Below are 18757 nucleotides of genomic sequence, written 5' to 3'. Positions count from 1 at the left end.
ATTTTGGGGTTGTCTGGAACACTTTGGGGGAGCTTCTGGGGGAGAATCACTTGGTTTTGGAGAACACAGCTGATTTTGGGGTGTGCATCATTCATCAGTGGTCAAAATCTCATTGGAGCTTGTTTGAGGGGGAAAATTTTAATTTTTGGTGGACCATCAGTTTTGGAAGTATAAATCTAATTATCTCCACATCACTCAATTACCAGTTTGGGTCCATCCACCCATTTTGGGGGTCAATTAGTTTTATGAGGGGAATTTTGCCCATTTTGGGGGGTTATTCCTGCATTTTGGGTCTTCTCCACTCAAAGGAAGAAGCTGCCAAGAAAATACAGGTGCGACCCCTCATCTTGTAGCACTTTATAATAAATGGCCAGGAATTAATACTAAATTACAATGAATCCTTTATGAAATTACAGATTACATTCACGCCAGATCAGTATCCAAAATTAGGCATTTCTGCCCATTGCATCACTTCTGTTTTTAATCCCAGCTCTTGTTCAGGTTCTTTTGTCAACTCTTCAAGAGCCAGGTGAAAAAAATGACAATATGGGCAAAAAGCCACCAAGAAAATGATCCTTCTCCTAGAATCTCACATTTAGAGCAGGAACCTGCAGAAGACAATTCCTTTATTTTTGCCCTGGTTTGCTTTTGCATTTCCTCCCATGCCACATTTTAAGGCGAATACACCCTTTTGCTAGCACTCAAAATAAAAAAAAACCCAAAATACAGGGTTTTTGGCAGGTGCCCTCCCCCTCGGGGCTAAAGCTCCACCATTTTGCCATGTGGAGGGACAATACCAGGGAGAACTCATCTTTTAAGCAATAATACTTAGTTTCCTTCCACCCAGGCAAGTCTTGCGCATCGCCATTCGATTTTGGGTGAAATCTTGCATTTTTTAAACCAATTTTTTTCCCCATTTTTAACTAACTCTGTGCCAAAATGCCTTGGAAAAGTTTTACTCCCGGCAGCCTTTGCCCCAGCTCTGCTTCCAATCTCGGCCCTTAAGGACGAGAATGAGGTGAGTCGGATTTTTTCCAGATTCAGCAGAGGTTTTAGCACATAAATTAAAGGATTTGGAGGAATTTCCTCCTTTTTCCAGAAAGTTGTGTCCAGAATCACCAAGCAGCCTCAGCATCGGGGCCAAAGTTGGGAGGTTTGGGCAATCCCATGAGTCGAGCACCAAACCCTCCTTGGATATAGCAGAATTTGCACTCGCTGATTATTTTTCTTCCCCCTCCATGCCAGTATTTATGCCTGTGAATGACCTTTCTGGGGGAAAAATCCAAAAAAAGCATCAAGTCCTGGGGTTGGTTTGGCTTTTCTTTGCACCAGGAAATCCAAGGGATGGACGCAGTGGCACACCCACCACTGCCCAACAGCATCCGAGCGTCACGTGGGGAAAAGAACTTCCCCTAAAAATGCTTTTGCTTACCAAAAAAAAATGAAGGGAAAAAGAAAAATAAAACCTGAAATAAAAGATTATTCTGGCCACAATATGTGCCTTGTAAACGTGTGTCCTTCACTGCCGTGCGCTGCCGTGGTGGTCCCCGCGCTCCTGGGGGCAGCCAGGGCCTCTGCCAGCGCTGCCAGTTTGCTTTTTTCTCACTAATTTCTTCTTCTTGCCTTTATTTTTTTGCATTTCAGGGAGAATTTTGTATCTGGTGCTCAGACAATGATTTGGGAGGGTGCAGGAGGAGCTATTCCAGTGAGTCACTGTGGTCCAAACCAAGGTCAGCACCAGGTGCTGCTGGGAGGCCACCAGGCTCTTCCTCCAGCTCTTCCTCCTCTTCCTCCTCCTCCTCCATCTCGTCCTCGTCCTCCTCATCCTCCTCCTCTTCCTCAGTGCCATCCAGGGAGTCGTCATGGGCTGCCAGCATCGCCTGCTGCATGGCCATGGTGGCAGTGGCTGACGAGAGGGGTTGGAGGTTGTCCATGCTGAGCGAGCCTGGAATTAAAAGTACAGAAATAAGGATTCCCCAGCTAATGCAGAAAGGATGAAAGAAGTGCATAAACCAAGAATAACTCAAGTGAAAAGCTTGGAGAGCTTCAGCCATAGGGTGTCCCACATACCCCAGTCACACCCTGAGGTCCAATCCTTAATTTTTTGAGCTAATGCATTGTTAAATAACAAGAAACATCAGTTCTGAGCAAGTAGATGCCCAGATTAATTGGGCAGATCTTCTCTTCATCTTCTCTCAAGTCCTACCTTTCCTTCTCTTCATCTCGTCTGATGGATGTTCATTTCTGCTCTCTTCATCTTCTCTCTTCATTGCCCTCATCTGTTCTCTGTTCATCATCTTCTCTGTTCTTCTCTTCATTTTCATCACCTATTTTCTCTTCATCTTCTCTCTTCCCATTTTGTCTCCACCTGTCTTCTCATCTCCATCTTCCCATGTCTCCCCTCCCTTCCCCAGCTCCTCAGGAGCTGACCCAAGCCATGCCCCACAGTGGGTGATCATCATCCTGGTGGCCACCTGGAAGGACCTTGCTTGGGCCACCTCTTGCGTTTCCCCACAGAAACACAAGAGGTGGTCATTTTCTCTAGAAAACACAGGTAATTTTCTCTAGAAATCACCAATTAAGGCCATAATTAATGCATGGCCACTCCTTCCTGGAAGGGCAGGGCCGCTGGGGCTCGTCCTTACCATCAGGATTTGTGGCTGCGTTGCCGCCCTGCTGCTGCAGGACGCCGGCGGCGATGGAGTTGGGCCAGAAGCGCTGCGTGGGCCGGTGCTGGGATTTGATTTTCTTGGCTTTGGGGGCTGGGTCCGGGTTGCTGGCATCCAGCATCGGCTGCAGGATGCGCCGCCGGGCGTTGATGAACCTGCCCGTGCAAGAGAGAGAGCAGTGGCATGAGTAAGAGTCATCACAGCAACACGGAGTTTAAACAACGTTATAGCAAATCGATGGGTTGCAATATAATAGTAATACTTTAACAAAGCAGCTTTGTGGTTCAAAAAGCTGGGGTTTTTATTTGCCTGTGGCACATTTTATCTCTGCATTAGTCTTTCCTGCTGAGTTGGGAGAATGCTGCACATTGGATTTGCCAGGAGAGGGCACTGAGACCTTGCAAACCAGTGCTGGCACTAAACCCAGCTGAGCTCATCTCCCAGAAACCCCAGAGCCACAAAATCACAGAATATGCTGAGCTGGAAGGACTCACCAGGATCACCGAGTCCAGCTCCTGGCCCTGTGCAGGACACCCCAAGATTCATCTTTAACCACCCAAGTTACCCCCCCAAAAGCATTATACAGCACCAAAAGAGGGTGAAAAAGGTCCTAAAGCCAGCAAAATGACTGAGTGGGCCACCAGGATCTGCTCACCAGTTGTTGACTTGCAAGAGGGTCAGGTTGGTTTGGGCGGCAATTTGCCTCTTCTCATCCTCTGTGGGGTAGGGGTGCTGGAAAAAAAGAGAGATGGGGTAGCAAGATTGCATCCCTGCATGCAAGATGTCATCCCTGAGTGAAAAATAACGAAAACCTGCCTTTATTTTTTTTCCCCCACCCTAAATTTGGTGGCTCCTTGCATTTGCTGAATGCAAGATTGAAGGGCGGCATTCAAGAGCATCAAGATTTCCTTGGGCGCATTTAGGGCTTTCCATCAAATGCTTTCCTTGAAGGAAAAATGTTCTTGGGTTTTCTTCTTCAACTCTAGCAATTTTCCAGTGATGGTTGTTGGTAAACATGAGATTTGTGCTTCAGAAGCTGCTTTTTGCTGCTTTATTGTCAGAGGCATCAATGAAACACCCTGAAACATCTGCACTGGGAACCACCAGCACCAAGAGCTTCAGCAACCTCCTTCCAAGTGTGCTAAAATGCTCCTTTCCAACCCCAGAAATGAAATTATTATCAAAGCAGGCCCACATGCCATGCTTTGGAGCCCCAAACCAGTGACAATTACCATGACCTGTTTTTCAGCTCTTAGCCCCCAAAACTGTGATTGCCTTGAAAACACCACCCAAAGTCAATGCACATGAAAATTCACTTCTCACTGGGGTCTTGGTGGATAAAAATGGCATTTTTGGGGCAGAAATACCCTGGTTTTGTTGTGTTAATTTCAGCATTCTTTCCTCCTGATGGTGCTCCAAAACTTCCAGTAAAATGATGAGCATTTTTGGTTAAAAACTGCATCATCTCTGACACCAATGGAGAAATCTCATGGGGAAACACAAATTTCTTATGACCACAAAGACAGGGCTGTGAGCAAAGGTCCAAGCATCCAGCAGAAGAATTTTTTTCAGTTTTTCAATTTTGTTTTGGAAATCTTAAACTAACTGACGTTCTCCTGTCACCTGGAAGAAAATTGCTTTGCAGTTTCAGGTCTTTTAAGTCATTTTTGAGTCTGCAAATCTGCAGTTGTGCCCTCCAGAAACACAAGAGATACACGACACAGCTACATTCTTGTCCTCATAGCAATAAATCCTGAATTTTCCATAGGAAAAAAAAAGGCTGGGAAGTTCCCAGCCTGCTGCTGCTTCATGTCCTGGCTGATTTTTCCACGAGTTCCTCCATGGAGCTGTTACCTTCTGCATTACTGGTGCCCTGGGGATCTCCCAGCACTCAGTCTTCCTGGAGAGCCAGTCTTTGCAACCAGTTTCCAAGTGATTTCTTGGCTGAATTATGCAGGAAAAAATGTGGGATTTTTGGCTTTTCGCCCTTCTCCCAGCCCTGCTGATGAGAGAGAGCTCTTCATGCACAAAAATATCCAGTTTCCATCTAAGCTCTCTCCATCTTCCATCTCCAATCCCCCAAAACAGGGTGATTTTGCAATTCTGTGTTTTGACTGGTGCCTGATGTGCTGCAACCCTACCTGTGAGCAGCTCTCACATTCCAGCTTGCTAGAAAAGGATATTTTTGGAGCTGTTAACTGCAAAAAAATGCTCAATTATCCATCTTAAAAAAAAAAAAAAATCAATCACAGGAGTCCCCTTCTAGATTTGTGTGCTTCTTCTTGCCTTAAGGGAATATTTTTTCCCACCTGCAGTGACAACGGTCATTCCCAAAATACTCCCAAAATACAAACCGCTGTGCAACTCCAAACAGAAATTCAGACAAACCACCACCTGGATTTGAGAATTTCTGGACTTTCTGTCCTTTTTTTCCCCATCTTTCAGGGTGTTTTGGTGGCTGTGGGGCTCACCATGAGATGCTGGAAGAGCCATGAGCGCATGATGTTGGTGGCGTGTTTGGGCAGGACTCCCCGTTTGTTCTTGGATTTCTTGTCCTCACCATCAAGGAGGGAGGTGAGATCCAGGTTCACCTGCCAGGGGAAAAGGAATGGGGAGAGAACTGCCTGAAAATGGTGACAGACAACCAAAAAAAAAAAGAGCAAAACCAACCCAAAATGGGAGTGGGATGAGTAAAAAAAACCAAAAAACTGGCACTTATAGGAGCATCCAAAACCCATTTCCTGCTCCACCAAATCAGCAAAAATGCAGGTTTTTCTCCCAGGATCTGTATTTTTTTATCTCCATTTTTTTTTTGGTCAATGCTTTGCAAGGGGTAATGGCACTGATGGGGTGTGCAGTGATGACACCATGGCCAATTTCAATGTGTGCTTTAGGAGGAAAACACTTTTACCTGAAAAAATAAAGTAAAAAAACCCCTAAACCTCATAAAAAGATTATTTTCTCAACTGAAAGTGAAAAAAACGCCCTGCCACTCACCAATCCCTTGCAAACCCATGCTCCTCACCCAGCTGATTTCCACCACAAAATTGAGCCAAAACTTGCTTTTTGCCCCGAGAAATGAGAAAGAAGCATCTTTGCTGCAAGAGGAGTTTTAATGAGGACACAGGAACCAAACTGAAATCTAAGCACTCGAGTTAAAAAGGGATTTTTTTTTCCCCAAGTCTTCATCAAAACACTTCTCCTGGATGAATTAAACATCAGGCTAGCAGGTCCCTGTGATTCCCCTGGGCTCCAGCTGAATAAATCATGCCAGTGGCACAGGAAGAGCATCCGAAGGTGCTTGTCCAGGCTCTCTCCCTGCCCCAAGATTCCCCGTGCACATGTTTTTCCCACCACAGAGGGTTTTGCTGCAAGATTTAAACCTGCAATGGAGAGATATTATAGAAAGAAAAATTTTAAGCATTGCACAGGCGAAAAAAAACCTGCCAGGGAGGTGCCTTTTCAAAATGCTGCCTATTGATTGTTTCGTAAGAGGCTCCTGCAATTAAAATGGGGCATTTCAGGAATAATGGGGGTGAATTTCTGCTGCCCTGCCCCCGGGAAGCAGTGTTAGAGAAATTTATGGTTTTTTTTTTTTCCAAATTCCTGGGGTTGGGAAGAGCTCATGGACAAGCTGTGCTAATAAATCCAGCTCTGCTCCAAATCATTGTCTCACTGCAAGAATGCAGGGATCATTGCATAACTCATTGCAATGTCAGGAATAAAAAAACTGAATAAAACCAGAGCAAATGGCTGAAAAATATTCCCAAATTCAGAAAGGAAGACCTAAAAATGAGCCTTTCCCACAAGTGCCATGATTGCTGTGCTGGACAGACAATGCCAGTGATCCCAGATCTATAATATATCAGCAATAATATCTGTCAAAATATATATCAACAATAATATCTATCTCTCTATCTCTCTCTCTCTCTATCTATCTATCTATCTATCTATCTATCTATCTATCCATCTACCTACCTATCTATCTGTGTAATATCCTATACTATCCTATATATAATAATTAATACAGATTATAGAATATGCAATATTATATACTGTATATACTGTATACTGTATATATATACTGTACTATATGCACAGTATATATATATATATATTTATATATACACACACATATAATACAGCATACAGAATAAAATAGCACATTCTACCACACATTACAAATAACAGATATTGTTACATGTTCTACATTGCACTAAATAATCTCATGTACATTATTATTATTATATGTTGTAATATTTTACAGCAACATAAGCATTGATATAACTTCTTAGGTCACTGCTATAATTTGTTAGGTACCCCACAGGCACCTGGCAGATGGGTTTAATCAACGTTTCTCGCTAATTCAATTTAAGGTACTCCAAGGATTGAATTTATGGAGAAACGGAGGGGGTGTGCCTGCTGCAGTGCACAGTTTGGCTGGAACTGGAGCTGGGCACGCCTCACCTGGGCACTGGGGATCTGCAGGGCCCCAGGGGTGATGGCTTGGGCGAGCACCTGGCCCTGCGCCGTCACCATCGTCACCGGCTGGTACAAGGCTCCACCTGCGGCAGAAAAACACACGTGGGGGTACCAAACACCCCGATGTCCCCCTGCCCAGCAGCTCCCCTGAGTCCTACCTGGCACGGCGGGCGAGCTGCTGCCGGTGCCCATGGCCAGGTTGCCCGGGGGCAGCGTGGCCGCGGGCACCACGATGCCCGCCGGGGGGTTGGCGGCCGGCGGCAGCGCTGCTGGAGAGCTCTGCAGCATCTCCTGCACAAACAAAACACCAAATCTGTCAATTGTAGCACGGACGTTTTCGGGTTTTGTCCCCCCTCTGCCCCTACAATTTTTATTTTGTTGTTGTTAATTGGTGGTTCGGCGGGAAAGATCGAAAAATCGTAGGAAATGTGATTTTTTTTTGGTTTGTTGCAAGTGCAAAAAAAAGATGGAAAAAGAAAGGTTTATGCTCTGCAAAACCCCCATTTAGCATCATCCCCAAACTTCTTTTCTTTGTGCGGTCACTCTTCTCCATTTAAAAAATATGAAAGGGGGAAAAAAAAGTCATGAGGGACCAAAAAACCAAAAGGAATTTCTTTTATCCTTTTCTTTCGAAGCATTTCTCTTTTTTGGTGCTTTGACTGGGACTGGATGATGCAACCTTTGCTAAAATTCAGGGTGAGCACCACAGTTTCCCATAGAGTAAAAAAATGAAGTGAATAATAACATAACCCCAGTGTTAAGATTCCTTGCAGCTTTAAGCTAACTTCTTGCAAAAATAGGCAACTTTTTGAGCCAAAAGCTGTAATTTTACTTTAAGGCCCATCTCTGGAGCAACCACCAAAAAACTCCATATAGGATGATTATTTATTTTAATATTTAAATGATTATTAGAGTATTTAATGTGACATTTTGGGAAGGGAGGAGTTCCAAAACTGAGGGTATGGGGGATTATGGGGCAATGTATCCCAAGCTTCCACGTGGGCAGGATTTTGCAAATAATATTGGCAATATTGATAAAATTATCATTTTAAACTAAACCAAAGATAACTACATCTTTCTAATTCACCCAACTGGAATGGAAATAAAACTGCACTTATTTTTTTTGTCCCTTTTCTACTGATGTTCCCATTCTGCATCACTTCCCTGGTGTCCAGCTGACTCTCAAAGTGCTGAGCATAATGTCAACAAAGGGGATTTTTTTTTCACCTGTTACTTCATCTTTTAATTCATTTTTCCTACATTTTAATGCATTTCTTCGAGAATCCTATTATTTGGGTTAAGAAAAGAGATCTTCCCTGGATTAGAAATGTGCAATGACACTGGAAAAGCCAACCAAGAAAATGTGATTGGGGTGGAAAAGCTGCAGCTCCTCCCTTTCTCCAGGTGATAAAAATCCAGAGATGGACTCTGAGTGCACCAAATCCACCCAGGTCACATCACCACGTGCCTGTGCTGTCCCATGGGGACTTGGGGTGCTCTGTGTCCCCTTCAATGCATTTCCCACTGCTTGGGGACAAAACCTGAGGTCTGTTCCCCTTCTCCTCCTTCTCTCCATCACATTCATGGAGCTTTTTCCCCCATCAACCACCACTGCTTTGCCTGTGCCATCATTCTCAATAAATGCCATGCTTTTGCCATTAAAACCCTCTTATGGCACTTCCCCCTCCTGAGATGTCAATTCTAAAATGTTGGACCCAATGGATCTGCCACAAGTTACTTTTGAGATTTTTTCTTATTTGGAAATTTTGCTGCAATTGCTGTAAATTTTTCATTCGCTTCCCAGACATTCCTCTCCATAGCTGAATTAATTTTAAAAATGCAAATATGACTGTAAAATACTTGTACTTTTTTTTAGTATTCCTTCCCCACCTCCAGTCTTCTGGGGGATGTAGTTTTCTGTTTGAGACAAGAATATCTCTCAGGATATAGAGAGCAAAAACCAATCACTTTTGCACACTCTTGGATTTGGCCCTGGCAAAGGATCCAGCTGATAAATACAGTGGAAATATTTATAAAAAACCAAATGTGGTCCAGGAGAACATCAAATAGCAGCTGGATATGGCAGATGCAACCAGAAGTTTGGAGCAATTTGAAGACCTCTAGCTTTTCTTCCTTGCCTTGTTTTTCCATGATTCTTCCTAAAGAAGGGTATCCAGAACACCATTTTTGGAAGTGCATTGGGAAGAAGCAATTTGGAATATCAGAAAACAGGAACAAGAAACTGCTGTTTCCAGATACACTGGTCAAAGCCATTTTCAACAGTATTTAGTGATGTAAAAATGGCCTTTGTTTTTGTGGTGTAGAGGAAAACTCCACCAAAACACCATCCCACTGGTGTTCAAAAAGGCAGAATATTGGTAATTATTACAAAGAGTCACTCAAGGAATTAATGATCTTTCTGCAACAGAACTGTGAAACCAAAGTGACCCAATGGAAGTGGAAGCTCCACCTTCAAATAAATATAGGGAGATATCTCCAAGAAGATTTAAAAATATATATTTTTCATACCAATTGCCTCAGATTGCAAATGTCAGCCAAATTCTTTTAGGCTTGGCGGTTTTGCTGCAGTGGAAAATATTTTATATATTTTTTTATTTTGAGACTCTAGGAAGTTCATGGAATCACAGAATGGTTTGGGTTGAAAGGGACCTTAAAGCTCATTTTGATCCACCCCCTGCCATGGCAGGGACACCTTCCACTGTCCCAGGTTGATCTAAGCCCTGTCCAGCCTGGCCTTGGACACTTCCAGGGATCCAGGGGCAGCCACAGCTGCTCTGGGCACCCTGTGCTGGTGCTGCACCACCCTCAAGTTGAAATGCTTTTGGCAAATTTGAAATCTGAGTGTGGAAAAAAATGCATCACTAGGTGTCTCTGCAGACCCACATCTCAGCACTGATCAACAGCAAAACAAGATTTCTCCCAATTAAAAGTCACATCAGTGAATGAAAAAATCTGGGACACAACACAAAAAAATTTCCCTTTTTTACAATTAGGAAAGTGCCAAATTGTAAGTGCTAAAATTCAGTGCCACTTGAGCTGCTGTCCTTGCCCTTGTGCTTTATGACACATTTGTTTTTGGGTGGTGCACCATGTGTCAAAATGTCTGTCTCATCCTAACTCTGAAAAATTACTTGTGCTGGGGGAAATTTGGATTAGTTGGAAGAAAAAAAAAGAAACCCATGGGTTTGCCAAGAAAGAGCTGGCCAAACTCAAAGCCATGTATGAGAATTCATGAGGCTCCTTTGTGAATGGATGGGTGCGTGGAGATGAGAATAAAGTTGACTTTAAATAAAGAGAAATCCAGGGCTGATCACAGGGTAAACTTGGATAAATTATAAATAATATAGAGAAGCACTGCATTGGGTCCCACCAAACCAAATGTCCACCTCCAGCCACCAGCAGCCTGGGCCAGTGGAAGGTGTCCTGGCCACGGCAGGGTGTTGGAACAAGATGTGCTTCAAGGTCCCTTCCAACCCACCCCATTCTGTGATTCTGTGGAGAAGTAAGCTGAGAAGAAGGAACACTGTCCTGAAAATGCCCATTCAAACACTGCCAATCTGAAATGAGAGCTGAAAAAAACCAAAATGTGATTCCATTTAAAAGTCCCAATGTGATTGGTTTTGCAACTGTTTTGTTCTTGCAAGTGGAGAACAATGAGGACCCTTTTGATGTCAAAGGAAAGTTGAAGTTAAATATTGATTTAAATTGGTTTCTTCCCTCTTCCATGAAAGAAGGACTTCCCCTCTACCATCCTGGTCAGAAAAAGGTAAAAAATACTCATTAAATAAAGGGAGGGAGCGAAAAAGGACCTGATGAGGACTTGAGGTAGAAGAATGAAGCCAAGTGAAAAGCAACCAACAGAAATAGAAGAGGAATTATTTCTTGGTGGACTTGCAGGACAAAGAGACAACTCAATCACAAGACAAAGCAAAGCACAAAACGAGGAAGCAATGGAGAAAGGAGGGTGCAAAAATCTTTGTAAGGCAATGAAAGTTCAGGGAAGACTCATCACATGGGAAAGCCCCAAACTTGTCACTCAAACTTGGCCAACACCAGGAATCATCTCTGGACCTTGAGAAGATTTCAGCAACAGTCAAAACACCTTGTCTGAGTGTTCTCTCATCTCCCCATCATCTCAGGCATTTTGCATCTCCAAAAATTCTAGCATTTTCCATCTTAGAAAGAAGAAATAGCAGCAGGTGAAGGACCATCTCTTTTGGATACACCAGGGAAATCAGATTGTCCTGTGATGACATTTTGACAGGTCCAGACATTGTTGTGGTTGATATCCCTGTTATTGTGTGTTTAAACATGTCCTGTGGTAAAAAACTTAGCCAAAACCTGAAATATTTCACTTTCATGACAACTTGGTGTACCTCAACACAAAATGATTGATACTCCTTCCAAACCCTAAGAACACCTATTTGCTGTGAAACCTCCTTCATTGATACTAATTACATTTCATTATGTAGATTTTTTTTAAATCCTGAATTAATGGCCTGTTTGCTTTTGCACCTCCCCTCAGCATGAAACCAACAGGCTGGTAATTGGAGGAATCACCCCACTTGCCATTTTTTAAACACCAATCCCACAATTTTTCAGCTCTCTGGAGAATCCTTGGCCTCCAAAACTCAACTGATGGATATAGAGCATTTTGACCCTTTTTTATCCATGCCAACTCAAGTACACTCAATGAGTTGAAGCACTCAAGCACTTGACATGGTGTAGTTGGAAAATATTTGCCATTGTGTTGTCACTGGTGTGTCACCCTGACCAGATGAGATGGTGGCTCCATCGTGGTCCATCACTGTGAATATTTCACCTCCACCTGCTGAAAATCACTCAGGGGCTGAGCCAACATTTCCCCTCCAGTTGGGTCTTTCCTGGGTTTGCTCCCATTTATTTCACAACTGCCTCCAAATCCTCACTTGAATTCCTCAACTTTCAGGTCTGGCCCAGAAGGGAAATGTCAGCAGCTCTGGGTTTCCAGGAATCAGAAGCCCTTAGTACCTCTCCATGGGCCTGATTATTTTCCAAAGACTTGTGCTAATTTTCTGATATGATCCCCACCTCTTTGTGAGACACTAAATCCTCATTACTTTTCCTGACCGATGCATTCTAATTAGATCAACACTTTAAAAAAAAAAAAAAAAAAAAGGAAGGAGGGGAAAAAAATTCACAATAGCCACAGGACGGCTTTCCATCTCATTAACTCCCTCACTTATTATTTTCATGAAAATTACTGATAAAAAACGTGCATCTCCATTTGCTGGGACCAGGAGCTTTGTCGGCTCATATCTAACATCTCTCTCATCACCCGGGATGTGAGCTGTTGCCATGGCAATGCACAATAATAGAAACTAATAAATTACAAACGAGATGCTCGTTGAGCAATTATTGTTCTCTTTTATGCAAGTGTCTTGCTAATTTTGATCATAAGGAATGCTTCCATAAAGCAGCGAAGGGATAATAAGTCTATTTCTAGAGATTATTAGAATATAGAGTGAGGATGGGGTTTCTTAGATCAATGATTAAGTGGTTTGGTGCTTTCAGGGAACCTAAACAAGAAACTGAACTTTTCTGGGGGGCTTTTCCCTCATCATGTTGGGAGCTTCAAACTCTGCAGCTCCTGGAGCTGAGCTGCTAAAAAATGGCATTTTTTCCTTTCCTTAATGATGCCCCAAAAGCCTTAAGAAGGCTCCACCACCTGCTTCCTTTTTAGGGAGAGCTCCAGGAGCTGCCTAGCTTATTTTGGGTTTGCTGCAGTTTTTTTCTGGTGGGATTGTGCAACCCTAAATTCAATCTTGCTACCCCAAAAAACAAGTGCCTGAGAGAGAGAAATGCCTTAGGGGAACGCAATCTAGCATCAAGTTTTTTGGGGTGCAACCAGCCAAGATTTATCCCCTGCACTGCAGATGCACATGAAAACCCCAACCCATGGGCAACTAATTTTCTGAATATTGAGTTACAGTCATTTATTTTGCCCCAAAAGCCATCAGGATTCTACTTTTTTGGCTACTTCAGTTGATATTTCTGCAGTTCTCAGGCATTTCCTTGTACTCTTCCACTATTTGTCTTCTTCTCCCAGGTAAAATCCAAATTATGCAAAAGAAGAAGCAAAAAGAATGTTGATCATGCTGGGGGAGAAGTGCAAGATCTGCTGAGACACAAAAAGGAGCAGCAAAGACAGAAACGGTTACCTGAGACCCAAAAATCCTTTGAGCTGCCTTAAAAAAAATGTGAGAAAGAAGCAGTAGAGCAAATCCTGATGTTTTTCTCCTTCCTGCCAATAACTAGCATGTTTTCATTAAAAAATGCAACTTTCTCGTTTATATTCCCGTACACTTGCACAGTTCCCCTGCCCTCACATTTAATTGCTGCAGCATTAGAGTTTAGGAGTCCTTCACTCTCTCTCTTGCAGAGCCACAAATATTGAGGTTGCAGCTCTGCCAACCCACGAAAAAAAGGACATAAAAAAATTTAAAATAAAGGGGAAAAAAGTCACCACAACATCATTTATTGCACTCTATGAAACAGGCACAGGATTTTTTTTTTTTTTCATTCTTGGGGATGCACTCCAGTGAGTTTTCAGGAGGCCACAACTCTTGCAGAGCAAGTCTGAAATCTCGTTGGCAGCTCCCCGTTGGCCGAAGCGCGGCCATGGGAATCAGAGAGGAATTTGAAGGCATTACCTGGGGGTGGAGGCTGATGGAGGAGGGGTTGGGGGAGTAGGGCCCCCCCAGGTCGTTCCTGAGTAGGTTGTCGCTGTGCATCTTGGTTTTGAGGCAGGTGATGTAACGGTTGCAAAAGTCCTTGCACAACTCATTGACCTTCTCCAGCTCCAGCAGGTGGATGCGCAGCACCTGGATCGCCTTCACCATCTACGCGAGGGCACAAAGTTAAAATCAATATTCTCCTCCAAAATCTAGCGTGGAACTGATCCCCTACAGCAGAATGAAATTCATTTCCTTTCTCAACACGCACAGTAAATGAATATTCTTGCCCAAAACCCATCCCAGAGCCCAGCCCTCTGCATATCTGCATTCCTTTCCCTTGCCCATCAACCGTAACCCTGAGATCCGAGAGGAAAAAATTCACCAAATTCACCATTGCCTTCGTGGGAATTGCTCCCCATGCCCCAAAAAAAGAAGTACAAGCCAAACCTCTCATTGTTGAGAAGTGTTTGGTTATTCTCTGGAGGCCACTTCTTCTAACAAGATTACGGGGCTGCAACTCAGCCGTGAGCTGTTGCTGGTGCAAAGCCTGGGCCTCATTAAAACGTACCCCATAAACCTTAAAAAATTTACACATAAAACATTCCTCTCACCGAGCTGAAACCTTAAGTTTTACAGCCGCTGTTTGAAATCTTGCATAATATATAAAATTTCAGCTATTCACTCCGGGGCAATAAATCCGGTTTTATGTAACAAAGCGTCTTTGCATTTCAAAGAGTGTTTTTAACTTGCAAATTTTAGTGGTCATCTTTACAAACTGCAAGTTGCCATGGCTGGGAAACATCCTGAAAAATCCAGAGCCAAACTCCAGTGGTAGCTCCATGACAGAGAAAGTGAATTTTTGGTTGGTGAACAACAGGGATGATGGGTTGAGCTGGAAAAATCTTTTATTTAGGGCTTTTTTTTTTTCTTTTTTTCTTTTTTTTTTTCTGTTCTTTTTTTTCCTCCTCTGCAGTTGACACAGGCAAAGCACAAGGTGGAGGTGTCGTGCCCAGGATTCCCGCATCCTCCCAGGGCTCACTGGCCATGAAAGTCAATATTCAAGGGCAAAGGCAAGAAGACCTGACACATATATGTAAAAAAATAAATCTCTCAATTATCTCAGCTCATTTGCTTAGGGTCTCATTTTATGTCCCTGCTCCGCTGCGTCGTATATCTGTCCGGATAAAGAGTTACAGTCCGATGGCGTACGTGCGCGGGGTTGTAAAAAATACAGATGCTGAATTAATTGACTGTGTGGCACTCGGCAGCTGATTGAGTTGATAATGGTGAGATCTGACCTTTTTCTAATTTCTAATTATGTGCATCTTGGCAGCGAGGAATACATGACTCTTATTCTAATGATAGCTAATGCCACTGGCCTTTTCAGCCCTGCTGTGCCATCACCAATTCCTGGCAAATGGGTGGCGTCAATAAAAAAGAAAAAAAAACACAAAAAATAACAACAAAAAAGGATAACGTATATAGGGGGAAAGTGTCAGCTCAAGAGCAGGTTGTAATGTTGAGTTTTGAGCACTGCAAGTTTTTAAACCCAAAATTCCCTTCTCCTACTGCCTCCCACCAACAGGAATGTGCTTCTCCAGCATCATATCAACCATCTCCTCTGTCTTGATGCAGGTTACCCACACTGAGGTGCATGGTTCCTCCTTTTTTGGTGCATTGGGCATTCTGGGCATTGGGTACATGAAAAATATACATCCAGCTATGTACTAGAACTGGAGCAAACTCAGAGATACAGATACACAGAAAGACATTGCAACAGATATAGAAAAATATGAATGTGAATGTATCAAGTGCTGTAAGATTATACATGGGATCAACTGGCATCAATCCAACTGCCCATGGCCAAATTTACCTTGGCAGCAAGAGTTGCTTCAGAATGTGCCTAAAAACCATGTGATGTGGGGTTTTTTTTAGGAACCACACAAAACCTGAAAATAGCCAGTGGGGATACACTTCCTGCACTGACTATTTGCTGGTGATGTTTCATCTCTATATGTACACAAATAGGTTTACCTTTCCCAAAATTTTAGATTTTTTTTTTCTTCACCTGGCTCTATTTCTCTCCTCCTGCTAGACCATTACACCCATTTTTATGCACGTTAATCCAATGGGGGTTTGCTGGTTCACCTCAGCGTTTGTCCAGCCCAAAAACTGAAATTATCCAAAACATTGGTTGGGTTATTTGGTTTATTTTTGGGTTTTTTTGATTGCTTATCTCAGAGCAATTTCTGTTCTTGACTACAAATTATTGCAAAATAGGTTTAGCAATATGCAAAAGGGGCTTTGCCTGGCCTGCAAATTTATTGGAGGGCATTCCACAGACTCTTGGCTTAGGGATGTTAAAAAACTCTTCTCCACAAGCTGAAATCAGGCACAAACATGTGGGATTTTACTTCACCTTGAAATCCTCTCTTGCTTTTTAAAAAACCCAGTAGTTCTTGCTCCTATATGAGTTTTTCTTCTCTTTGTGATATGCCATCATTCAAAATCACCTCTTTGATATCTGCACAACTTAGAAAAAGGAGCCTGTGAATTGCCTGATTTTGCTTCTTTTTTGGGATGGAAATCCCTCTGCTCCAAGTCCCAGGGGACACATAACCCCTCAGGGAGGGTGTTTTGCTGTTTGCATCATCAGACGTGCACAGAATTCCCTCTTCAGACCTTGAAAATCTGCTTGTGGAGCATCAGGATGGTGCCACAAATTTGTTTACCCACGTTTGCCATGGAGACCACATCTGGATGCTTTCTGGACAAATTAACAGGACCTGGGGACATTTCCTGAGGTCCACAAAAGAGAAATCCAAAGCAGAGTCTTCTGAAGCACCACCCAGCAGCAGTGGATGCAGTAGGAAATTTGAGTTGATCTGGCAAGGAATCCACCAAAACCAGTCCAAGTGTTCCAAATTGTTGATATCCATCACCTTATGGAAAAAGTTATCATTCTGCCCTGCTTCTAGGACATGAGCTGGCCATGAGACTTCAAACCAGATGGTGCCAGGTGAGCATGCTGACACTACTGCACGTTGCACTGAGGAGCAGTAATTCCTGCAGAGACTGCAAGTTTTGGGGCACAAACCAGTGTCCTGGCTTGTAAGATCAGCATGTATTCTATCTGCCATTTGTTGGAGGTGGGGCAGTTTTCTTATCTCTCCCAAGAACAATGTCTCCTTCCGGGGAGATATCTTCTGTTAATGGGCCATTAATGACTCACTTCATGGTGGGAAAGTTCCATCAGCCCATTGTGAGATGCTCCGCCCAGAGGGAGGAGCCAAGCATTCCTACCTGCATAAAATCAGCATTTTTGGGACATCAGAACAGCCTCTTTGCTGGATTCCCAGAGGAGCAGCTTTCTTCTCTGCTGGATTCCCAGAGGAAGACCAGGCCCATCTACTCCATCACCAGACCTTCAGAGAAAACTCCACCCTTCTACAGGATCACCACGTCAGCAGCATTTCATCTGCCACTCCAGGAGGAGCAGCCACCATTGAACTGGACTATTCCCAACACCCTGACTCCTCGGGGTGTCAGGTTTCTGACTCTATCACTAGTTTTGTTTGTACTAATTACTTTTTTTCTTTATTTTTATTTAGTTTTTTTTCCTAGTAAAGAACTGTGATTCCCATTCCCAAATCTTTGCCTTGAGAGCCTTTTAATTTTGAAATTGTGGTAATTCAGAGGGAGGGGGTTTGCCTTTTCCATTTCACAGGAGGCTCTTGCCTTCCTTCCCAGACTCCTGTCTATTCAAACCAAGACAACCAGCCAGCAACTTCAGCTGTTTTCAAGAACCTCATTGACCCCATGGAGGTTGTGTGGGACAACGAGCCAAATGGGGGCAGGGGTGTTGTTCTTACAGGGGAATCTTCTGGAAAATGTCTCAGAGAAGGTCCTGAAGAAGGTCTCACAAGGTCTGTGGCATTGCCAAGATGACCAGCACTACAGAGCCCAGAGACATGGTGGTAGATCTTCATTTGTTCCTCACCCCCTACCTTTTCAACACCCCCCCAAAAACCATCTGCCAAGCCCCAGCTGCCTATACCAGGTTGTCCAGCTCGGGGTCGTCACTGAAGAAGGGCTTGTGTTCCTGCTCCTGCTGGTGGACAAAGTTCTCGATGTCGACATCGAAGCTGGCCGAGGTGATGCACTCAGAGCCCTGCGTCGCCTGCTCACACTTCTCAAAGAGCAACGTCAGCAGTGGGAACAGCGGGTGCCTGCAGAGGACAAAGGAGACCACCCATAATGCCCCCTGTTTTGGATCCCATGTCCATCTTTACCCATCCATCTGTCCATCCATCCATCCATCCATCCATCCATCCATCCACCATCCATCCATCATCCATCATCCATCATCCATCCATCATCCATCATCCACCATCCATCATCCATCCATCCATCATCCATCCATCATCCATCATCCATCCATCATCCATCCATCATCCATCATCCATCATCCATCCATCCATCCATCCATCATCCATCATCCATCCATCCATCATCCATCATCCATCATCCATCATCCATCATCCGTCCATCCATCCATCATTCATTCATCCATCATCCATCCATCCATCCATCCATCCATCCATCCATCCATCCATCATCCATCCATCCATCCATCATCCATCATCCATCATCCATCATCCATCCATCCATCATTTATTCATCCATCATCCATCATCCATCATCCGTCCATCCATCCATCATTCATTCATCCATCATTCATCCATCCATCATCCATCCATCATCCATCCATCCATCATTCATTCATCCATCATCCATCATCCATCCATCCATCATCCATCCATCCATCATTCATTCATCCATCATCCATCCATCCATCCATCATCCATC

The 18757-nt window shown here is 43.6% G+C and overlaps 1 protein-coding gene across 13 annotated transcripts in view; it reads right to left on the bottom strand.

The window, feature by feature from the left end:
- Positions 1-342: 342 nt before the first annotated feature.
- Positions 343-18757, bottom strand: part of PKNOX2 (PBX/knotted 1 homeobox 2) — a 95466-nt gene continuing 77051 nt past the window's right edge. For all 13 annotated transcript variants that reach the window (XM_085560162.1, XM_085560158.1, XM_085560167.1 and 10 more), the window contains 8 exons: positions 17946-18117; positions 13865-14053; positions 7310-7442; positions 7137-7234; positions 5141-5260; positions 3325-3401; positions 2646-2824; positions 343-1945 (listed from right to left, as the gene is read on the bottom strand). In XM_085560162.1, the coding sequence (XP_085416288.1) occupies positions 1698-1945; positions 2646-2824; positions 3325-3401; positions 5141-5260; positions 7137-7234; positions 7310-7442; positions 13865-14053; positions 17946-18117 (1216 nt within the window). In that variant the 3' untranslated portion in view covers positions 343-1697. The remainder of the gene's footprint in view (positions 1946-2645; positions 2825-3324; positions 3402-5140; positions 5261-7136; positions 7235-7309; positions 7443-13864; positions 14054-17945; positions 18118-18757) is intronic.

This window comes from Lonchura striata, chromosome 24, assembly GCF_050655825.1.
Source record: "Lonchura striata isolate lonStrDom1 chromosome 24, ASM5065582v1, whole genome shotgun sequence".
Lineage (NCBI taxonomy): Eukaryota > Metazoa > Chordata > Aves > Passeriformes > Estrildidae > Lonchura > Lonchura striata.
This window is presented reverse-complemented; position numbering and strand designations above follow the sequence as displayed.